The following is a 25,284-nucleotide window of genomic DNA, read 5'->3' as shown; positions in this document are numbered from 1 at the left end:
GACTAGTGGCCCAGTGCATGGATTCATGCACATTAAAAGGAAATTAATTAGAATTCCTAGGGCAGCTGCACAACTCAAAGGGCATCTGCGAAACGGGGGGCAGGGGGGCAAAAAGGAAGAGTAAGAGGGGAAGAGGGAGGGGAAGCTCACACTGGGGCATTTCTGCTCACCGTGCTGGCTCCAGTGCAGGTGGTCCCAGGTGATGGCCAGCAGGGCAGGACTGGGCGAGACAGGCTGGGCATGCCCTGAAGCCAACCTCCCAGACCGCACCAGGGGCAGCACCATGGCTTGAAAAGTGTCTGCAGAATGAGCAGTGGGGTCCCTCTGGCAGGTGGAGTCACTCGGCCTGGCCTGTGGGGATTGGGCTGAAACCAACTGACTCTCCAACATCTCTCAAAGGGTCCTGGAGGGTGAGAGGGCACTCTGCAATGTTGCTGTAATACAGGGTGTGGAATGTAAACGCAAGTGTGTAGTAAACCAGATTCGGGACCGACAGTGCCCTGGGAAACCATAACCCACAGCCAAAGGTGGAATCACACAGCCCCGCAAGGAATTGAGCTCCCCCTTCTCTGGTTTCAGGGTGCTTCCCCAGAGAACTGCCATTGCCAAGTCACGGTAGCTTGGCAGCTCTTTCGTTGAGAATCTGCCCCCTGATGGTCAGTGCACATTATAGGTACCAGCTGGTTAGCCTTTTATATATCTAGATTATATCTAAATAAAAATATTAAATTCTTTTCTAAAATGTCTACCTTTGGTATTATTAAGTTCTTTATATAATATCCTATCCAATGTAGGGTTAATAATTTAAAATGTGGATCCTCCAAATACAGATTGTGTCTCATTATAATGTGGAATCATAAGCACTGATGGAAATGTTTATTTCTACTTGGGTGTAGAGCATAACAAGTGGCAAAGGACGATGTAATTACTTGGTCTCCCCAGTCAAAGTGGTTGTGACATGCAGCTGTCCCGGGAGAGTGCCTGACTGAAACTTAGCGACTGCATCCTTACTAATGGTTTTGAATTGCAAATACAAACTGCTCAGAAAGTAATAAAGAAGAAAAAAAATTCTTGACTGAGCACATATGCCGTAAAACTCTCTAGCATTAATATCCTCACCAGGGTGCCTGGGAGTTCTGCACTGCATGGAGCCCAGCTGAGAGAGAACAGTTGCTTCCCACCTAGAAGACAGAATGCCTGGGAGCTCAGGCAATTTGTCAGCAGTTCACCAGTCACTTACTCTTCCACAATCAAACAAGTGAATTTTTGAAAGATCTTCCATTACCCATGACAATAGCTCATATTGAAGAATGTGACAACTCACAAAGTACCAGTTTTAAAGGTTACTTAGTGTTATCTATTTTTTAAATCACTTATATAGAAATAGCACCTTAGCCAAAACTAACATACTTCCCTGAATATGCTTGTAGCTTTTTTTTAAAATATAAATTTTTATTGATTTCAGGAAAAAAAGGAGAGGGAGAGATAGAAACATCAATGATGAGAGAGAGCTGCCTCCTGCATTCCCCCATTGGGATCAAGCCTGCAACGAGAGCATGTGCCCTGACTGAGAACAGAACCATGACCTCCTGGTTCATGGGTCAACACTCAACATCTGAGCCACATGACTGGCCTGCTTGTAGCTTTTAATAGTCATCAAGTCCCCAACTCCACCACCAAAATGATTGGGAAGAGGTCGGTGTTGCTCTGGTGTGGCACACCTTGGCAGTGATTGTGCATGTGGGGCTATGAGTGAACACAGACACTTACTGCAGTGAAAACAAGATAGAGCTGCCAGACAGGATGACCATGGGGAGCAGGCAGTAACCCAGCACACTCGCAACACAGCCATAGGACACTCCGGAAGAGCTCATCAAGTTCAGTAAGGCATAAATCCCAAGGCAGCCGATGGCACTCATGCCATATATGTAACCAAACTGAACTTTTCCCGCCTGAAACAAGGAGAAGAAAACCATTTGAATACACAGAAAGCTTCAAGAGAAAATCAGGGAGTCAATAAATCAGAGAGCATTTTAGAATCAATCAGATCAGCGCTGTTCCGTATCTTTGTAGTGCTTACAATTATCAGGAGACTAGGAGCTCTGGGTAATACACTTACTATGTTATTAATTCAGGTCCTGAAAACACACAACCCTGACTATACTTGGGATGGCACAAGTATGCTAGAGAAGATGAAATGTTTTTAGGTTCATTTATTTTTTTATTTTATCACAGATTGCCTATTAGAGCATAAGAATATATTTTCTCCCCATATTTGTTAAATAATAAATGAATTAATGAAAAAATTCCAATTTAGACTTAGTTATTTACAAGGCATATTAGTAATACTAGTGACCCGGTACATGAAATTCGTGCACATTAAAGGGGACTTAATTAGAGGAAATGTTTTAATATTGCTATTTGCCCTTTCTCTATAACAGAAGTGTCAGAGATGAAAGAAAATTAGTAAAATGTATATGAAAATCTTCCTCCTGTCAGAGTCTGGGGTACACCATGGGATCAAAGTCAAGTTCCTGCCCACCCACATGCACATGCACCTCGAAATCAAGCGAGATCCAGACTTGACTGACCCCACTCCCATCAAACCCTATGGGTGGGGGAAGGGGAGGGGTCTGAGGTCCCCTGTCATGTCATAGCAAGTGGGGAGGTACGCTCTGAGGTCCCCCATCAAGTCCCGGGTAGGGGTCATGGCCCCAGGTCCCCCAGCCTGGTGCCAAGGCAAGAGGCGTGACCTGAGGTCCCTCGTCAAGTCCTGCTGGGCGGGGGTCACAGCCTGAGGTCCCCCACCCAGGCCCAGCACCACACAGTCTCAGGTCACTGCTGATTGCTACAATAGTTAAAGCTTGTTATGGGAACTTGGCCTCCGCGGTGGGCACAGCCATTTTGTTATGGTGTGATAGTCAATTTGCATATCCCCTCTTTATTATGTAAGATAAGCAAATATCTATAGGATTTGCTATGTTAGGGTCTATTCTAAGCATTTCTGTAACTTATTTAATCTACACAACCATCCTATGAGATAGGTAGCATTATTTTATCAATTTTACACAGGAGGAAATTGAGGGGCAGTAATTCCTCAAAATAAAATAATGCTAATCGGTTAAAGTTGGTATAGTCTGACTCTAAAATGTAGGTCCTTAACTACAGGAGCTTTAATAATTGAACTTACTTGACCTTTTATTACCCAGCATATCCTAAACTTACCACAGAAAGTTTTGTTTTCATAAGGCCAGTTTAACTGAACATACCTTACGAAAAGTTGATTTATATAAACTGCCTGGTAATGAATCATAAAAGAGGCACTGTTAATGGAATTCATCGGTGTTCGGGATATACCACTGAGCTTCTGAGATTTATAAAAATAGCCACCACTCACAAAGCACTAGGGTCTAGGAGCTGCAGTATCTCCATTAGATTCATCTGGGGTAAGTGCGATCTATCATTAACTGAACAGAGGAACAGAGGGTATTTTAATGTTGGCTACCTGAGGATGCCAATGCTCCAGTCAAGATAGAATTTAGTTTTTACATTTAAATTAAACTGACTAGAAATTCTACATAAAGGTTGGATAAATTGGCTTTGGTTCTCATGGGAATTATTAAAAATCAGCAAAAAAATCAGCAAAGGATCTGGTAAGTTGATTCAGAGAGTTTTTCAGCTGTCCTTTTTTTTCTTTTTCTTTTTCTTTTCCATAGCTGTTATTTGTGAAGTTCTTATGTCTTAGAGAGCAAAGAAATATTTATTAATGAAGGGTATTGGAGAATGTTGTGACTATTTTAATGATCTAAACTTTCCAGCAACTCTTCTTCTTCTGTTGTTATGGACACTGGTCACTACTAAGTTCCTTCACAAAATTGTCCCTGGGATACATTGGCAAAATGCTCTCTTGCATTAGCCAAAGTAAGTTCTCATTGAATATCTTTTATATTCTTTTGGAATTCTTTTGTATTATTTTGTGAAATAACATGGATGCTAATGGACATGCTAAAAAACACATCAGTTATGCACTGCATCATTGGGTGGGTTTACTCAACTTGGAAAATAGAGACACTTTCTAATCACTTTTAAGTAGTAAACATTCTATTCAATATTTTAACTGAATGTGATAATTCTAAGGTAATGATAGTTGTAATGGTGAAAAGCAACTTCTCTACACCCAAAGGACACACAGTCTGAATTTCCTGGCCCCAGCAAGTTTTGTGAATAGGGTGGGGAAAATAAATGATGAATGAGACTAATTTGGTAGCAAAATTGTCCCGTTCCATATCAGTTATTGACATCTCTCTTCATATTCTCTCTTGTTATTTTATTCAATTTAAAGTACAATTCCACTTGGCAGGAACCAGTGCCATTTTTTAATTTGTTTTAAATTGTAACAAGAGCTTTTAGTTGAAATGGAAAATAAATGTTCCTTTTTTTCTTTTTCTTTCTTTCAATTTTTTAAATTACCTACAGAGAACAGATCCCAGATCCTTTGTTACCAGAGCAGGGAAGAAGGCGGTGAGGAGTGAACTAAAGGGGTAAAATGTGTTAATTGTATGCTGATCGATAGTAACTAACCTTTATGGAGAGATCACTTTGTAGTGTATACAGATGCCAAATTATAACGTTATACTCATGAAGTATTTATAATTTAAAAAAAGAAATAAAAGAAAAAGAGTTCCATTTCTTTTTAAACCCAAATTTTTCAGGATCCTTCCTACACTACCATCTTCATACTAAATCTGTATTTGAAATACTTATTCATGTGATTATCCTATATAATAAAAGGGTAATATGCAAATCAACTGAATGGTGGAACAACCGGTCGCTATGATATGCAATGAGCAGGCAGGCAGGTGAGCGGTTAGGGGTGACCAGGCAGCAGACAGAGTGGTTAGGGGTGACCAGGCAGGCAGGCAGGCAAGCAGTTAGGAGCAATCAGGCAGGCAGGCAGGCAGAGTGATTAGGGGCTAATCAGTTGGGAGCAAGCAGGCAGGCAGGCAAGCAATTAGGAGCCAGTGGTCCTGGACTGCGAGAGAGATGTCCCAACTGCCAATTGGATCGGGCCTAAACCGGCAGTCAGACATCCCCTGAGTAGTCCTGGATTGCAAGAATGCACAGGCCAGGCTGAGGGACTCCCTTTCCCGCCCCCATGCATGAATTTTGTGCCTCTAGTACTGTTACATTGACCATGCATATTCTTTTTTCAGTTCACACCATTAGGTCTATCTAAAAAAAAACAAATAAAATAAAATAAAAAAGGACCCATAGCTTTAAATCATTCATCTTTTAGATATAGAGACAGTAAAGCAACAAGCAGACTGTCAATTTACAGTGGGGAGGGGAGGGAGATCTGGGGAAGATAATAGATCAACCGAAGGACTTGTATACATGCATATAAGTACAACCAATGGACATAAAACTCTGGGGAGGGAGGGTATGTATGGGAAGGAGGGAGGGGGGGCAAAAAAAATCAATAAAATATATTAAAAAATAAAAATTAAAATAAATAAAATAAATAAATCACTCATCTTTATTGTATTGGGGGTGAAAAGAATTTTGAGAGAAATAACAATTAAAACTAAATTTGTGTTGTGTTTGAAGTCGTTCTTTTTAGTTTGCCTCCTTCAGCATAAAGAAAGTACACTAAAAGGTATTGTGCCTATATGTCAGCATAAATGAGAAAAATGATGAGTATGTGATCAAGAATCTTACACCTTAGAGGGACAATGAATAGATTTGGATATTGGTTCTGGATTTACTTTTGCTTTTTCAATATATATATATTGAAAAAAATCATCTTTTACAACTTTATTGATTTTTTTTAAGCGAGAGAGAGAGAAATACCATTTGTTGTTCTGCTTATTTATGCATTCATTGGTTTCTTGTATGTGCCCTGACCAGGAATAAAACCCACAACCTTGGCCTATCAGGACAATGCCATTCTAACCAACTAAACTACCAGGAAAAGGCTCATCCTTCACATTTTAACTGGATATATCCAGAGTCAGGTTAACTTAGCTTCAAATGAATTCTGAGTTAAATCTGACTTCACTTTATACCTACTTTATTTGTTTGTCTTGTCCTTGTTGCTCTACATGTGTCAGAATCAGTTCCTAAGTAACCACATTCTAATGTTAAAATTGAAGTGATAAAGTTTCCTTAAAAAGTTTCAGAAAATATCCATTTTCAAATATCCCCAAAATTTCAGAACTGAAAAGAATCTTAAGTCACTTTTAATAAATCTTGTTTTGTCTTCAAAATGAAGAAATAAAAGTTCAATAAACAGGAAACAAAAGATTCAAGATCACACCTAGAAGAAAAGTTAGGGGTAGATTCAATTTTCTTATTTCCAATTGATTTCTTTGCCTATACGGCTTTTTACTACTTATGACAAAAGAGAGGATACTTAATAAATAACTCCAAATAACATTGCACACCCTAAAAAGATCTTAATGGAATTAATAATTTACTTTAAAGGATGGTGCTGGTAGCATTTCTACAGAAAAAAACAAACAAACAGCTGTTATATTACTTGAAAAAGAAAGATGAGTTAATATATTAAATTGACTGTTTCTGACTACTTGATTAATTGACACAGTCTTACTTAGCAGCATTTAATCTAAGATTATCAAATTACTGAGACAGAGACAGAAAGGAGGTTACAGACTAAATTAAAACTCCAGTTGATATAGTATTTGATTTATAGAATATCTGTATTTCCTGTAGTTCAAAGGAAGAAATAGATTCTATCACTAAATACTATTGTACTAGATAAATATGTTGTGATTATAGGCCACATGATCACGCAGAAACTAGACTTCTATTGGTGTTTTGATGCTAGTATTAAGTAGTTAATAAATTAAAAGTGAAAATGTATATAATTGCAAATAACACTTTACAGCTACTTTTAAAAATTATAACTACATTGGAGAAAAATAATTATGAGTAGTTGTAAGAAAGTGAACAAGGCCTAAATTTTTTTTTAATTTCCTGCATTATTTCTCCTGCAAAGTTTATCACTTTATGCTTTAATAGAGCCATATTTTTTTTCAGGCTAACTTGACCATATTTTTCATCCTGTGTTGTGTTTTTTATTAATACCCACTTGAGCATATGATCATTGATTTGAGAGAAAGAGAGAAAGGGAAACACTGATGCGAGAAAAACATTGGTCGGTTATCTCCTGCACATGCCCTGACCCTGAGGACTCTCCAACCAACTGAGCCACCCACCTGGGGCCATCCTGTGTTTTTAATGTATTATCATTCTCTTTTTGGTATAAAAGCATAAACTTTTTCTAATTTTTATCTTTCTTTTAAAAAATGAAACATTTTTCAAAATGATAAGCTAGAATGCTATCTAAACTTAACTTAGGTGGAAATAGGTGACTTAAAAATCTTTTTGGCATATTTTGATATTATTATTCCCAGATATAAAGAATGAAAGAGGCACATACACAAGGGAAATGGTCAAAGTTAGCAGGGGGGGGGGGGGTATATCATCATAAAAAGAATAAAACTGCCCTAGCCAGTTTGGCTCAATGGATTGAGAATCAGCCTGTAGACTAAAGGGTCCTGGGTATGATTCCAGTCAAGGACACATGCCTGAGTTGCAGGCTCGATCCCTAGTAGGGGGCATGCAGGAGGCAGCCAATCAATGATTCTCCCTCATCAATGATGCTCCTCTCTCTCTCTCTCTCTCTCTCTCTCTCTCTCTCTCTCTCTCTCTCTCTCTCCCCCTTCCTCTCTGAAATCAATAAAAAAATATTTAAAAAAAAGAAACACTTCATAGGATACTAGAAATACCCTAGAGATACACCCCAACATCAAGAAAATGATGAACAAAGAGAAAGAATTTGTCCTGTGTCACAATACAAATTTCACAAAAAGCAAGAAATGAAATTTAAGCCTTAAATTGGCCAAGTTCATGTGCTCCTTCAACTATTCCAGATTGACACTTTTTTCTTAATAACAAGAAGGACCTAAATGATTACCTGCTTTGTTAAAAAAAAAATTTGATTTGGTGATTTTATCCTTAAAATTTTATTTAAATTTCTAATTTTTTTTTTTTATCAGTTGTAATGCATGATGGCAGTTTCTATTTTGTCACTATAGTTGTATGAAGCATGTCTCTATCTCACCCCCTAAAAAAATGTAGCCACAAATTAAACAGACAATTTTCACTGTATAAAGTGACATACTGCCTTCTGGGTTTCCAAAGCACTCTGCGAAAATCACATGGGGAAGGACACACATTTCAACCTGATGCTGCTGTCCTTTACCAGAAGCAGCATGGCTCCCAGCGCCACACAGAACAGGAGGGGCCCAGCCAGGTCGGTTTCATTCATAATGCTGCCATCTGCTGGCTTCAATGGGTTTAACACTGTCAAGGTTTTTTGCCATATGTGATCAAAATTAATTCCAAGTTCTGCAAAAGAAAAAAAAAGGGAGGGGGGGGGAGAGAAGGTAATATAAATATAGAAAAATATTTATATTAAAAATATAAACCTCAGAATAGAGTACATCAAATATAAACATCAAATATTAGAAAAATAAACATCAGTAATATTCTTTCAATAAAGTTAATATATTTGATTTACTTGCTTAGAAGTTTAATCTGATCGTTAGAACTTTGTAATCTAAAACTCCAAGTAAAAGTCTAAACCATAAATAAGGTTAGATTTTTATTTGCAAACAATGAGCTAAGAGAAATATTTTAGACAAATACTTCCATAAGGAAAAGTATCCCTGACTTATGTAGCTAATACAAGCTTAAATCTAGCTGAAAATTTGGCAATGAACATTTTACAGTAAAAACTAAAATGTAAAAGTAGGCCCCAAGTCCCATCCTATTATCCATTTATACATTTCCTTTCCCTGCAATTCCCATTGCTAACACTTTGGAAATATTGTTATATCAAACATAGTATAATTTTTTTTTCCCTGGAAGAACTATAGATAAACTAGAGATATTTGTCCCAGGTCTAGGGTTTCCTTTGACATGGCCTAGGAGAGGAGAATGCTGTCTGCTTTGAATGCCACAGAGAAGAAAGAGAATGGCCTTTTCAGCAAGTAAACGGAATCATGATGTGCACACATATTTTAACAAGCTAAATGCTCTGCGTGGTTGAGTTTGTGTTTTTAGAGATTACATTCTTTATTTAAAAAAAGAAAATGTTTTTATTTATTTCTGAGAGGAAGGGAGAAGGAGAGAGAGATAGAAACATCAATGAGAGAGGGTCATTGATAGGCTACCTCCTGCATGCCCCCTACTACAGATGGAGCCTGCAACCTGGGAATGTGCCCTTGACGGGAATCAAACCTGGGACTCTTCAGTCTAAAGACCCATGTTCTATCCACTGAGCCAAACCAGGTAGGGTAAGATTAAATTCTTGAGAAAAGTTAACTGTTCCCTTTTATTAGAGGTCTCGGTGGAATAAAATATCCTGCCATTTGCAATAACATGGATAGAACTTGAGGGTATTATGTGAGGTGAAACAAGTCAAGAAAGACAAATATTGCATGATATCAACTATATGTTGAATCTAAAATTTATTTAAAAAAATAGTCAAATTATAGAAACAGAGTAGAAAAGTGGTTGCCAAAGGCTGTGGGACAGGTAGGGAAGTGGTTGGTATAATGGTACAACCCATCCCACAAAAACACACAAACAACAACAATAGAATCCATGCTTTTTATCAAGTCAACGGGAAGTCAATATAATGGTTGTATTTTTTTTTTTAATTGAGCCCAATTCTCCCATGTGAAGGATTGTCTCCCTAAATCATTTGTATGTGGCATTCAACTTCCCTTCCTAGAATTTGGTAACTCTCTTTGGTCAGATACAGAGTATACATAGTTCAACTTTTGCAGTGGCTCATGCCACCTGAACACCTTGCAAAGCTGACTTTTCTGTGCAGAGAAGGCCAGGTGGACCTTTAATAATGGCCATGACCCAAAGAGGCCTTGCTTTAACAGGGACCTTGACATTTTTCAGTCTGTCAGGCAGAAGTTGGTCTGACCTAGGATGGAAAGCATTTCTCTCACTCATTTCACATTCAGATTGATGACTACTATCCCAAGCTTGAAAAGAAAAATATCTGGTTGGTTAAATTAATTGTGGGAAAATAATCTGTATTATAACATTCATGCTGCATTCTTTTTATTTTCACAGAGTATTTATTATTTCTTAATGAACATACAGTTTGGAGAATATAAGCAATTGGCCAAGCTTAAAATGAGGTTAGAATATCGGTTTTCAACCATCGTGCCGAAAGAATTTTCAAAACATGCAATACCTGATTATTTTGTCAGAGCACTTACCTCTTTTCACTTAAATTGTCAAATAAAAAATTTCAGAAGCCAACACAACAATAGCTGTCTTGTGTGAATGAATTAAAATCATGCCTATTTTTGTCAGATCTGCATAATTATATTATATATTTATTATATTATATTATAATTTTTGATGTGCTGTAGAATTTTAGTAATTAGTTTATGTGTGCCAAGAGTTAAAAAAGAAAAGGTTGAAAATTATTGGGTCAGAATGTCTAATATAATTTTTAAAAGAGCAGACTTTAAAAAATTTATAGGTGAATTAATTTCACCTGAAATTTATGTTGCTTTGAAAGTTCATTTTAAATTTAGACATTTATGTTAATAATGTTTTGAGTATTTGCCACAATAAAGTAGCCTTTAATTCAAAATATTTTTTTTCTGAAAATGCATAATTATTACCAAAGAAAATCAGATGCTTTATGAGACATTATTACTGATTTCGATCATGTATTTAATGGAATAAATAACTTCTATATATGTTCCAACATTGAGTCAAAAACAATAACTGAACCTAAGACATACTAAATATTTTCATAAGAAAAAAGATTTTATGTATTTCCTACCAAAATACATTGCCATAATACAGGATGGGACAAAAGTAGATTTGCAGTTGTGAGTACATGAAACACAGGGTTTATTGTTATTTATGAATTATTGTATTATTTTCCATATAAACAACTGTAAATCTACTTTTGCCCCACCCTATATTTTGTTTTCAAATGTATTACAAGGTATGCAAATGAGATTATAAGTATTATTAATTATAGATACTCTAAATATTATACCTTATTATATAAAATAAGAGAAAATTGCTATGAAATTTGAATGCAAAATTATTGTTCTAGTGTCATCTAGTGGTAGTAAAGTATAAGATATGTAGGTGCTATAAAAATGAATTAACATTTTTATTTTTTATGCAAATTGTGTCATTGGCCTTTGAAACACAAACATCAGGCTATGCAATAAATACCAAATATCACAGTAATTTTTCTGGTCTGATAGACTTCAATTGACTATTAGCCTTCAAGGTGTATTTTTTTTAACATATTGATTGTATATTACTGAATAGCAAAAGTTATCATTCTTACACAAAACTAAACAAGCCTTTTTAGACAACAAAGCATTTAAGGCATAAACAAGCAAAGTTTCAAAATAACATGTTTTTGTGCAGGGGATGTTTTATTATAGATTCATAATTTTATAGGTTGTCTTAATGCAAACTCTAAAAAAAAGCTGGCAAAAGTCATTCATCACCTTATCGCAGAAATTCTGCCTAAGGCCTTTTAATATATTTTATAGATGAAGCTTGAGACTTTCACAAAGTCATTCAACCTGAAGAAGGTTATTAGAACAGAGCTTAGAAATTCATAGATTCAAAGTGCAAAATTATAGTAAGTGCTCTGTCTTCTAACATATCTAACATAGGGATAATCACAAAGGGAAAAAATAATCAATACATTTTCGCTGATATGCGTAAAGTGGGAAGGGAATTTTGTTAACTGTAGCAATAGCACATACCTCCTTCTGATTCCCCACACACACATGCGGCAGACTTCCCCTGGTTTAAGTGTCTTGAAGAGGCAGATTTGTTTACATGTGGAACAGTCATACACAAAACACTGTATGCATCATGCTGACAAGCACACGCTGCGTGCTCATTATTGCTATTATTCTCGAGCTGTACACACATTAACAGCACTTCCTTAACTTATCTTCTAGCAAAGGAGGCTCTTCATCAAAACTGTCAACGTAGGGAGATTGTGAATAATAATCCAGGTTGGAGGCTGGCTGAAAATACTGTCCAGTGTAGCCTGATGACATGAGCATCTCCGGGGGAACAAAGGCACGCTGAGGCTGCTCCATGGCCTGCTGTCTAGAGAAAGGAAAACACTGGTATCTATGCATCTAAGAAAGAGATATCATGACACATCAAGGAAATGAAGGAAACAAGAATTTCTCTTTCACAAATTATAATATTCTAGGTTTTATGAATATTTAAGCATGAAAGAAAGAACTTGCTTAGAGTTGAACTTTCATCAAAAAAAGTGAATTCATGCCAAAGCCGGTTTGGCTCATTAGTAGAGCGTTTGGTCTGCTGACTGAAGGGTCCCGGGTTCGATTCCGGTCAAGGGCATGTACATTGGTTACAGGCACATCCCCGGTGCGGGGTGTGCAGGACGTAGCTGGTCGATGTTTCTCTCTCATCAACGTTTCTGGCTCTCTCCCTTCCTCTCTGTAAAAAATCAATAAAATATATTAATTAAAAAAAAGTGAAGTCACTGGTCATGAAAAGACTTCTAGAAGACTGATCCATACCAACTAATATGTATTGATTATGTACAACATGCTGTCACTTTTTCTTACATTTCCCCATGTAATTAGACTTAGTAAAGTAAAATCTGTCATTTTAGCCCCATTTTACAGAAAGAGAAATAGAGGATCCTGGAGACTGAATGACTTGCCTAGAATCATAGAATACAGCAAGTGTCCATCTCTGAACTAAAGCTGGCTGAGCACTCTGCCTCATACACACACTGGTACTCATGGCAATCACCAAACATGGACGTCCTTTATAAATGTAGGGAAGCAGCAAGTGTAAATCACAATTTTAATAGTATAGCCAATGCATAGGAAAAAATAAATGTATAAACTGACTGCTGTCCATAAAGAAATAGACTTTCTAGCTCTGGCCATTCCCAGACAATTATTGCCACTCAAATCATCTGTGAGCACCTAACTGAAAGCATTCAGTAGCATCCCTCTTTTGAAGTATGCAATTTAGTTTGTCCAAGGAAGTTTCTTGTCAAACATGACACTTCCCTGACCATGTTATTTTTATTTTATTTTATTTTATTATTTTATTTTTTTCATCATTTGTGTCAGGAAGCTGGAAAACAACCATCTTAGTAAATAATTTCTTATGAAAGCTAGAAAAAGGAGGAGTGTGTGACATTATTTGGTTATTTTTTATTGTGTTTTTTCTGAAGGAAGGGGAAGAAATATAAATTGTCCTTATTAACATGTGTTAAATTTATCTGATCAAAATATCTTAGGCTAGCCGGGACCGGTTTGGCTCAGTGGATAGAGCGTCGGCCTGCGGACTGAAAGGTCCCGGGTTTGATTCCGGGCAAGGGCATGTACCTTGGTTGCGGGCACATCCCCAGTAGGGGGTGTGCAAGAGGCAGCTGATCGATGATTCTCTCTCATCGATGCTTCTAACTCTCTCTCTCTTCCTCTCTGTGAAAAATCAATAAAATATATATTTTAAAAAAATATATCTTAGGCTAAACTAAGCTAAAAATATAGCCCAGGATTATAAACTTTGTAGCTTTCTGGGATCTCTTTATGTTAAAATACTTACAAAATGTCTTTTTATACTTTCCTTCCAACATTCATCTTAATATGAAGTCTAAGAATAACATGTTCACCTCCCTTATATGAATAAGCATGAAAGAGAAGATATCCTCTTTTGAAAAATAAAGCTATAAAGTAGAAAAATATCTACATTTAATCATTTACTAACTCACGATGAGCTCATTAAGGGCAGAGACCTCGTATAATACTTCTTGAATCACCCACAGCAGCAAATTTCAAGTAGTTGCTGTGCTGCAAGAATTTTTCAAAAATGTAAAACCTGTCTAGTTAGTCAGGGGCACTAACCTTTTCCCCCTTTATATTGTCAAATTTAAAAAAATGACAACAACCAACACAATAGCCATCTGGTGTGAATGAGTCAAATTATACTTTTTTTTCCTTAGATTGGCAAAAAATACATGTTTGTGTGCTGCAAAATTTTAGTGTTTGTGTGTGACAGAGATAAAAAAAAAAAAGGTTGAAAATTGCTGTTCCAAACCATATGTTGATTACTGCTATTGTTCGTGAAATAATGTGGCATATTTCTAATCTTTCTTTAAAAAAGAAAAAGAAAATATTTTTATTGATTTCAGAGAGGAAGGGAGAGAGAGAGAGAGAGAGATCAATGATGGTAAGCATTGATTGAATCATTGATTGGCTGCCCTCTGCATGCCTCCTCCATGTGCCCTGACTGGGAATCAAATCATGACCTCCTGGTTCATAGATCAATGCTCAATCACCGAGCCACGCCAAACAGGCTCTAATCTTTCTTTTTTAAAAAGTAGGCCCACTATCAAAAGTACTGGTAGAAACTGAATGGCTTTTGGTTGATAAAGAGTTCCCTAGATATGTATTTTTTTTTTTTAATGCAACTAGTTCTAGAAGAATGAAAGGGACAAATAGAGATGATTGAATAAACTAGTGTCTAAAGACTATTTTATTGACATACTAGAGACCCAGTGCATGAAATTCGTACACGGGGTGGGTGTGTCTGTCAGCCCAGGCTGCACCTTCTCCAATCTGGGACACTTCGAGGGATGTCCAACTGCCTGTTTAATGGACATCCCTCTTACAATCTAGGACTGCTGGCTCCCAACTTCTTGCCTGCCTGCCTTCCTGATTGCCCCTAACTGCTTCTGCCTGCCAGCCTGATAACTCCATAACCACTCCCTTGCCAGCCTGATTGATGCCTAACTGCTCCTCTGCCAGACTGTTTGCCCCTGTGAAATAATGTGGCATATTTCTGCCTGGTTCCCCCCAACTGCCCTCCCCTACAGGCCTAGTCCCCTGCAACTGCTCTTCCCTGGAGGCCTCGTCGCCCTCAACTTTCCTCCTCTGCCAGCCTGGTCCCCCTAACTGCCCACCCCTACAGGCTTGATCACCTCCAACTGCCCTTCCTTGCAGACCTGGTCCCTCCCAACTGCCCTCTCCTGCTGGCCTGATTTCCCACAACTGCTCTTCCTTACAGGCCTGATCCCTACCAATTGCCCTCCCATCCTGGCCATCTTGTAGTGGCCATCTTGTGTCCACATGGGGGCAGCCATCTTGTGTTGGAATGATGGTCAATTTGTATATTGCTCTTCTATTATATAGGATAGAGGCCTGGTGCATGGGTGGGTGCCAGCTGGTTTGCCCTGAAGGTGTCCTGGATCAGAGTGGGGGTTCCTTTAGGGCATGGAGTAGCCTGGGCGAGGGGCCTGCGGTGGTTTTCAGGCTGGCCATGCCCCCCCCCCCCCCCCCCTGTGGTCCAAGTGGAGGCCCTAGTATCTGGGATTTATGTATCTTCTATAATTGAAACTTTGTAGCCTTGAATGAAGGCCTGGGCCAGCCAGGGTGTGCAAAAGCTTGGCTTCCTCCACTGCTGGGGAAATCCAAGCCTCTTGGCTGCTCCATGGCTTCAGCCATCTTGGTTAATTTACAAAGTATTTGTCTGCTCTTTTGTTCCTGATACTGACACTAAACAATTCTAAACATCTTTCATACACCCTGGCAGAGCATCTGTATCTGTAATAGTTGCCTTTCCAATTAGTCACTTTCTCAAAGAAAACAATGCAATTAGGAGGCTAAGAGTTTGAACCTCTTCTGTGATGATCACCTTTAGCTTTTCCCCATGTTGGTTTCCCTGGAATATCTAAAGTGACTTTGACAACATCCCAGCCATTCCGTGCTTTCCTTCCAGAAGAACCTCTACTCTACTCACGTCAGGATTTCTGTGTCTGAGCCATAAAGCAATGCCGGCACACCTGATCCACCTAAAAATCCTTAGAATGCTCACCAATTCGTCAATATTCCCTTTCATTGCCCAAACCGTAATGTTCCGTGGAATCTCCAGAGGCCTGTCTTCACTTACATAATACTGTGTTAAGATAAGGCATGGTCTCTTGCTGGGGCAAGTTTTTGACCTCTTTCTGAATTAACAAGACTTAACATTTCTCTTCAAATGCAAATACAGAAGGTCACTGTTAGAAGACTCAGTTATGATTTCTGAGATTGCAGACTTGTTGATTGCACACGTTTCCCTGCACCCCATCACGAAATCACTAACTAGATATTTTATGGGAGGCTTTGTTTTCTAAAACTATAGATTTGGACGTCCATCCTGAGACTTTTAATTGAGCTGCTTTCCTTTCAGTTCCTCCGGGAATACTGGAGGTGCGCTCACTCTGAGTCATGTGGAGAGCCGGAGTGTAAATCAGATGGTAAAAAATTTACCATCAAATAAGTCCCATTCATTGTAAGTCTATCTCCACACTTAGAGTCACATTCAAGTGCATGTGTATTCTACCTGAGGCGACAAAGTTTTCAGAATTTGCTATGCTATCAACAGCGTAAGACAATATGACATATCTACACTGTTGACTAAAAGAATTTAGTCAGAACCTCCAGAAACATTTTATCTATTTAAGTCTCCCATCAAACCAGTCAAATCAGGCATTCTACGTGAACTTGGTAAGAACACATAATATAGGATTAGTTCAATGGTAGAGTGGTTTAAGAAAGAGTAGCTAGGGTAGTTAGCCTAAGTAACATTCCAAAATCCTGGCTAGTCCAGCAAGTGCACAGTAACCATGTGCCACTGACATGCCATCAGCTAGCAGTGATTGGAAATGATGCCTACCCCAAGGACTGGATAGAAATTTTAAAATGAGAACGCTCCTTGTTCGTTCTAAAATAAGAGAACTTGTTTTGAAATATAAATATCTTCATTGTTTTAGTTAAGTACAGTCAACCAGCTTTCATGTGATTGAGCTGAAATTAACATGCTATTGAGCTGAACAAGCCTTTTAAAGGAAGCTCCCATTTATTGGGTAGGAGGGGTATGGGGGAAGACAGAGACAGAGTGATAGATTAATTGATTATAACACTATTACTACCCTCTGGATTCCTATATCTTTTGGCAGGATGATCAACATATTATTTTGACTTGGGTAGTATTTTAATTGAACTACTCACTGAATGAATAAAAGGTCAAATCTCTGGAGTTTGTTTGATGTACACGAGTAATTTACTGGCCCGAGTCCATGTTTTATGTACTCATAAAATTACCATAGCTAGCATGGCCTTTTCTAATTCCTGAGACATGCAGTGTGGGTTAGAATTTAAATGTTACCACCTCCAAATAAGGACTTGAATTTAAATTTGAATAAGCAGGCAAGGCCATTAACCTGATACAATATAATCAAAAGTTTTCCTCATTTGGTTATATCAATTTCCATCTTATGGTCATCTTGATTTCTGGGCAACATTGATATGTAAAATCAAATGGAGAAAGAAATTGGGCTGGGTGAAATATGAGAGAAAGCTGTGATCATAAGTCCCTGCTTAAAGGGGAAAGCTTTATTGCCTTCTTATTATACATTTCAGGATAGTATAATCTGAATATATAGACTGCAGGTGCTGCCCAGGCGTTTAGCTCAAATGGAGCAGGGAAGGGAGAAAAGAAACAGAAATTCAAGGTGACTGGTTCTTTTCAATAAAACAAGAGGACGGAGCTGAAATTTTTTAGATAGTTCTCAGTATGGATTATGTATTTTGAGATACTATCCTGTAATACCTCAATATTCAAACTGCTTTGCCTGAAACACCTTTTTATTTTTATTTTTCTTGACCTTCCAAGGTATAAATCCAAGGAATAATATGAAGTTATTTTTCTGTTGTTGGATTCTTCAGTGATTGAGCCAATCCTACAGGACCTTGTCCTTTTCAACAATTTTTTTTTATATTTTATTGATTTTTTACAGAGAGGAAGGGAGAGAGATAGAGAGCTAGAAAAGTCGATGAGAGAGGAACATCAACCAGCTGCCTCTTGCATACCCCCTACTGGGGATGTGCCAGCAACCAATGTATTGTACATGCCCTTGACCAGAATCGAACCCGGGACCTCTCAGTCCGCAGACTGATGCTCTACCACTGAGCCAAACCTGTTTCGGCTCAACAATTTTTTTTTTTAACGCTCATCTGAGAATACGTTTTCATTGGTTTTTAGAGAGAGGAAGGGAGGGAGGGAGGGAAGAGCTAGAGAGAGTGGTAAAGAGAGGGAGTGAGAGAGAAACATTGATGTGAGAGAGAAACATCGATCAGTTGCTTCTGATGCACACCCCAACTAGTAACAGAACCTGCAACCTTTAGTGTACAGGAGATGTCCAACCAACTAAGCCACCTGACCAGTGCTTCGCCCATTTATATATATAAATGCCTAAGTGACCGAATGACTGGTAGACTGGTCACTATGACATGCACTGACCACCAGGGGGCAGACATTTAATGCAGGAGCTGACGCCTGGTGGTCAGTGCACTCTCACAGCAGGAGTGTTGCTCAGCTGACAAATGGGCACCAGATGCAAGCCTTTCCCGATCAGGACTGACTGGGCAGAAGCCTGCGGCAGGCACAGCGGGGCTGGACCAGGATGAGCAGAAGAGGCAGGCAGGAGTGGCAGGCGGCGTTGGAATGCCAGTTTTGGCCTGATTCCCGCAGGCAATGCTAAAGGACCCCACTGGTGCATGAATCCGTGCACTGGGCCTCTAGTAATTACATAGGTAAATAACATTGATGTAGTGGTTTTACTTAAATGTCTAATTTCCTACACATTAGCACAAATGTTCTTCATGATAATTTCATAAAGTGGGAATTATTAATGTCCTCATTTCTCAGTTAAGACACCAGTTAGGGAAGCCAAGTCTTTCCCAAGGTCACAAAGAACAAATGCAAGAGTCATAACTTAAACCAAATTCTTCTCACTCTAAATCCTCATTAGGGCACTGGTAAAAGATAAATACTAAATTTTTAATCATTTTTATTTATTTCAACTCAAGTTGAACTGTCAACTCAAATTACTAACACATTCTGAAATATGTTTATCTTGGTTCCATTTAGGAATTTTCACACTGTGTTATAACAGCATATTATAACAGTACCTCTAAAACTTCAAATCTTCAATGTTGTGAGGTAAGAAATTATGAATTTCTCCTTTATCTTTGGGTTTATAGTGCCCTTTTTTTATTCCTGACACACAGCAGGCACTCAATAAATATTAATTAAATTGAATAAAATGTTTTCCAAGCAGTGTCACAGAAAATACAGTCCCTATATTCAGGCTCCCTATTAAGTTCTATTTGGAAAAGAGAGTCAAGCCATTCAGCTATAAATGGTCTGAGGTGATCAAAGGGATTCTTGGAGAACTGAATTCATTTCTCTGCCCTTTCCTCACATTTCTTCTTGGGCACTTTACAAAGACGTGCTTTTGCTTCCTCCAAGGAAACCTTCCTACATGCCATAATATTATTACTTCTAAAAACAAGAACATATTTTTTTCAAAATAAGGTACTTACTCTCCGGATCCATAAAGATTTCCATAGGCATTGGAGTCATTACAACTCTGCTCCTGATTCTCAATGGTATAATTAGATTGGTAAAAATCAGAGTCAAATTGTCCCAAGTTTGACATCCTGAAAAGTAAGAATATTTTTTACTGCGAAGTTTAGGAGTCAATAAAGCATCTTTGGAATATTACAAAGACTAAAATGTGATGATAAGTAGGTTCTTACCAAAGAAAACTATATTCTTTGCATGGGGTAGGTTGAGTATCGGAGGAAGGATATGAAAATGTTCTAAAATGTCATTTACATAACATGTATCTTCAATGAACTTTTCTTAAGTTTTTATTCACCAGGTCTATGACTTTGCCTAAATTGATATTAATTGATCTGAAGAAGCTAACATTTCCCCCAAATGCCTTAGTCTCAGCAGTTTAAGATAAAAAGCCTAAGACTTGGTACACATCTAGAAAGTTTTCTTTTAAACAATGTCAGTTCCTTATTTCAATTATTATTTATGAGTAACAATTTACATTTAAAAGTTTTACATTTATATATATATATATATATATATATATATATATATATATATATTGCAAAGTCAAAAAGTCAAAAAGCAAGTGGCTGATAATAATGATATTATTTCTTTTTTCTTTTTTTTTCTGCGCTAACAGCCTCTCTGCTCCCTTCAGGCTGAGTCAGAGGGGAAAGGCTCTGTTCTGCTAAGGAAACAAATCTGTCTTCCTATAAACTCTCTACACAGTTTCTAGTCACTTTGGAGTGGGGAGTACATGACCTTGATTTAGACCTAACAAACAGGCATATCAGAGGGAAGAAGAAAGATTTGAGAGGAGGAAAAGGTAGGGGGAGAAAGGAAGAGCAAAGTAATGGTGGCTCTTTGGAAGAAAATTTGAGAATGGAGTAGAGAATATTTTCAATTGGACAGATATGGTTAGTCAATCCAACATTTTAATCTTTGCTTTTCTTTGAAAAACTTTTCATTTCAAAATAGTACATTTTAAAATCACTAGGAGTAACCTATAGAGTTATAGTAATTTGTGGAATAATACTTATAGTACATTTCAAATGCATCTCATAAACAGCCTTAGCTCTAGGAGCCTCATTAATCAGAAATACTCAAGTACAACTGTCAAGTATATCAAGTTTTCTCACTTTAGTACAAGTACAGAAACTTCTGTAAAATTAGGTGCAGTGATTCATATACCTGATTTAATAAATCAAGATTTTTTTCATTAATATTATGCATAAAAGTAGCTATAAATTATGTAAGCTAAAATCAGGACTCAGAGGATGTTAAATATTTTAACAACTTATAATTTAAAGAATTTAAAATTTAATAGCATAACTTTCTCAGTCCATTAAAATGCTATTATAAAGCATAGAGAGTAATTTCACTGGAGAATACACATGTGTTTTCATAACATGCAAAGCTTTATGTAATATGACTATTGGCAATAAAATCCTTATATAATCCAGCTTTATCTTTTGTTTAAATGCCAAGGTTTTTTTTAGAAGGATCAGACACATACCTTTATATTATTTTATGTTGAAAAATCCTCCAAGAAATGTTGCTCTGCTAGAGAAATTTATAACAAACCAGTTTGTGAAAAGATGACCTGCTGGCTAACTATGCGTTTCTAAATTTGACTCTGACACTGAACAGATGCTTGTCAAAAGCCAAACACAGTATCTTATTACACTTGTTAAAGTTTACAAACACAGTGAAAGGCAAAGAAACATAATTTGATTAAGTGAAATGGTAGATTCCATTTTCTTGTGGGCAAATCCCATTAAACTCTGACTTAGGATCATTTATTTGAGGTGAACAATGGAAGGTAAGAGGAAAACCCTTGAGCTTTATCGCCTATAAGAATAAACCTAGACAAGATTTTCTAATAATATGCAGTACAAATCCATATATGTGTGAAAAAAGTAAAGGGATTGAAAAGTACAAGTTGGTTGTTACAGAATAGCCATTGGGATATAGAGTACAGCATAAGGAATGTAATCAATGATATTCTAATAACTAAGATGTCTGATGGGTGTGAGATTTATCAAGATGATTACTTAGTAAGTTATGCAATATCCAGTCACAGGGTGTACATCTGAAACTAATATGTCAACTATAATTGAAAATAAAAAATGATAAAATATATATATACACTAGAGCAGTGTTTCCCAACCTTCTCTCATGATGAGAATCATCTGGTGGAGTTGTTAAAACACAGATTCCTGAATCCCAACTAAGAAGTGCTAAACTAGAATTTTTGGGAACATATAGGTAAAATTGTATACTTAACTAGTGCTCTAAGACAGATTTTATATACAGAGCACTAAGTTAGGTATGCAATTTTACCTATATGTTCTCAAAAATTCTAGTTTAGCACTTCTTAGTTGGGATTCAGGAATCTGTGTTTTAACAACTCCACCAGGTGATTCTCATCATGAGAGAAGGTTGGGAAACACTGCACTTGAGGTCTGGTGCATGAAAATTCATGCACTGGGAGGTTGGGCCCAAGCTGGCAATCAGGCATCCCTCTGGCAGCCCAGGAGCCCTCAGGGGCTGTCTGACTGAGAGCTTAGGGGAGTGAGCCTGAGCCACAGTCCTGCAGTCTTAGCACTGCCCTGGAGGCAGGAGAGGCTGCCATCACCGCTGAGCTCACAGCTGTCAGCCTGGCTTCGGGCTGAGCAGTGCTCCCCCTGTGGGAGCGGACTGACCACCAGGGGGCAGCTACTGCATTGAGTGTCTGCCCCCTGGTAGTCAGTGCCTGTTATAGAGACCAGCTGTTCTGCCTTTAGGGTCAATTTGCATATTACCCTTTTATTTTATAGGATTATTATATAGGATGATCTTAACATGATGAACTTAGCAACTATCTAAAAATGTATGTTGTCAATTTTACCCAAATATGAACTATTCAATTTATATAAACAACATTTAGGAAAGCTAAATGCAGTGGGGATAAGGAAAATAATCTCCATTTGAAATTTCTTAAGATATCTTTGGTGACCTGTAACGTATTGCAGAGATTGTGAGCTGAAATAGCTACATCTGAAACAATGTGCCCTTAGTCTGACAACAATATATACATATATGTATTAAAGGATGAATGGTTAGATGGATGAATGGGCACTATTTTCAACTGTGCATACTCAGGACCCCGTATTTCTATTAGCATCTATCAATCTAAAAACCATAGAAGATTATTACTTTCATTACTACAATCTTTTGATAGGTAACTAGAAGCTCAGAGTGGCTAAGTGACTTGTGTAAAGTAACACACCTAGTATATGACAGAACCCAGTTTCGAATAATAATTCTCTCATTCAGCCCAGTTTCCTTCCATTATGCAAACTGTTTCTTCCAAAAGACCACCTATGGCTGTCCAAAACACTGGTGCTAAGAATGTACCTGTGTGGCCCTAGCTGGTTTTGCTCAGTGGATAGAATATTGGTCTGCAGACTGAAAGGTCCCGGGATCAATTCTGGGCAAGGGCACATGCTCGGGTTGTGGATCGGCTGCCTCCTGCACATGCCTGATCCCCAGTGAGGGGCGTGCAGGAGGCAGCCGATCAATAATTCTGTCTCATCACTGATGTTTCTCTCTCTCTCTTCCTCTCCCTTCCTCTTTGAAATCAATAAAAAAAAATAATAAAAAAAATACATACTTAAAAAAAAAGAATATATCTGTTTGGAAACACGAATAATATTTATTCACAACTCCAATACATATTTTCAGCTGAACAAAGCTGCCAATGAACCAAGAGAAAAATGTCATCATTTCCTATCTCTGCCAACAGAGAAATGGCTTTTTACCAGTGTTTAGATAGTAATTCTTTATTTCGCAATCTGTATTGCAATTTTCTACTTATATTAAGACAGAAAAAAATGCAATACATTCTGTGTTCCATTAATTTAAAAAAATACATTTCTGCCTGTATTCTCTACATAATCCTTTGTTAATACTATATAAGATTTGTTCCCGATCATCTGACCTTTAAAGACTACGCTTCTTCTATTTCACGAACCTGAAATTGCAGCCCTGAATGTTACACACTCACATGAAAAATGAACATAAAATTCTGTTTTAAGGCATGAATTTTAAAGAGCTTACTGTGTCCTATGGAAAGAATAAAATTAAATTACAGGGTTTCCATCATTAATGCTATCATAATTACCTTTGATTTTTAATTTGCTAGCGTCCATTTTTGTCTTAGAAAAAATTGGAATATAACAAATTATGATTTCAAGTTTTTAGCTTGGTCATTACTGAATGTTAGTAAAAACACAATTTACCTTAAAGTTATGAAAGTTGATATGAGCAGTAGTTGAGTTGTACATTGTTAGTAACCATATTATTATAATAATCATTTTTAAATGTAAGAAATTCAATTTATATATTTAGCAGACTCATATCACAGGTTTTTATAGTAAATCTTTCCAAGAAGTTATATCTTATGCCTGTGTATATATGTGTATAATTAAATGTGTATAAAATATGAGAATTGGACAGAATTTTGCAACAGGAGCAATTAACCTAGTGGGGGCAAGTAGTAAATGCTCAAAATAGTGTTAGCTATTTTGATTATGCTTCTAGGTGAACACAAAGTTGTATTAATAACAAGTGTGAGTCATTATCACCCATTACTTATACAGAAATATTTTTTCGTGAACTCTACTTTGATCTACTTAAATCTATATGAAGCATCACCTTACGAAAAGATGAGGGGAGGACTATTTGCAAATGTGTCCTGCAAACAGGTTGTGATGAGACATAAAATACTTCTTCAGCATTCATCTCTTACATTTTAATAACAAAAATAGGAAGGCTAAGAATGGACTTTATTGCCAAGATACTACTTACTATTTTGACCAAACTCCCATAGATACCAGTTAGTATAGGTGAAATTTTATATTGGCTACATTACTTTTAGCAATGAAAGGTGAAATCCTTCCCAATGCTCTGCCATAATTATACCTGTGCAATTATGCCATTATTGTTTTTTTTCCCAAGGCATGCCAAGTTTAACTTCAATATTTTATTTTATTTTATTATTATTTTTTTAATATATTTTATTGACTTTTGTACAGAGAGGAAGGGAGAGAGATAGAGAGTTAGAAACATCAATGAGAGAGAGTCATCGATCAGCTGCCTCTTGCACACCCCCCACTGGGGATATGCCCGCAACCAAGGTACATGCCCTTGATCGGAATCGAACCCGGGGCCCTTCAGTCCCCAAGCCGACGCTCTATCCATTGAGCCAAACCGGTCCCAGCTAACTTCAATATTTTATTATATTCAGCATGAAAGTAGTTACAGCAGTTTGGAAAATAATGGCCAGTTGTCAATATAGAAATTCCGTTTAAAAAGACAGAATTCCCATCTTCTTTTGGCACTAGAATATCACTAACTACTTAAAGCTTTGGCACTAGAATCTCACTAACTACTTAAAGCTTTGGGTTTTAACCTAATGGGACATTTACTCAAACATTGCCTTGATATAGAGGAGCCCTTTTAAGGATAACTCTCTACTCTGTAGTATTTACAAACATGAGCTAGGGAAAGTGGTGGACAGAGTAACAAAATAATTTTTAAAAATATATTTTTATTAATCTTAAGAGAGAGAGAGACATCAATGATGAGAGAAAATCATTGATCAGCTGCCTCCTGAACAACCCCTTCTGTGGATCAAGTCGCAACCCAGGCTTGTGACCTGACCAGGAAATGAACCTTGTGCTTCATAGGTCGACA

At 37.3% G+C, this 25,284-nt stretch overlaps 1 protein-coding gene across 9 annotated transcripts in view; it reads right to left on the bottom strand.

Moving 5' to 3' along the window:
* Window positions 1–25,284, bottom strand: part of YIPF7 (Yip1 domain family member 7) — a 31,839-nt gene that overhangs the window by 3,959 nt on the left and 2,596 nt on the right. For 3 of the 9 annotated variants that reach the window (XM_045572958.1, XM_045572952.1, XM_045572970.1), the window contains exons 2-5: window positions 19,527–19,643; window positions 12,056–12,216; window positions 8,288–8,433; window positions 1,771–1,952 (exon numbers count right to left, since the gene is read on the bottom strand). In XM_045572958.1, the coding sequence (XP_045428914.1) occupies window positions 1,771–1,952; window positions 8,288–8,433; window positions 12,056–12,216; window positions 19,527–19,642 (605 nt within the window). In that variant the 5' untranslated portion in view covers window position 19,643. Of the gene's footprint in view, window positions 1–1,770; window positions 1,953–7,817; window positions 8,434–11,861; window positions 12,217–13,704; window positions 13,807–19,526; window positions 19,644–21,061; window positions 21,176–24,248; window positions 24,575–25,284 lie in introns of those variants that run through there. The other 6 variants (XM_045572962.1, XM_036417352.2, XM_045572973.1 and 3 more) reach the window with 6 other exon arrangements.

The sequence above is a fragment of the Pipistrellus kuhlii genome, unplaced genomic scaffold, assembly GCF_014108245.1.
Source record: "Pipistrellus kuhlii isolate mPipKuh1 unplaced genomic scaffold, mPipKuh1.p scaffold_m20_p_1, whole genome shotgun sequence".
NCBI lineage: Eukaryota > Metazoa > Chordata > Mammalia > Chiroptera > Vespertilionidae > Pipistrellus > Pipistrellus kuhlii.
This window is presented reverse-complemented; position numbering and strand designations above follow the sequence as displayed.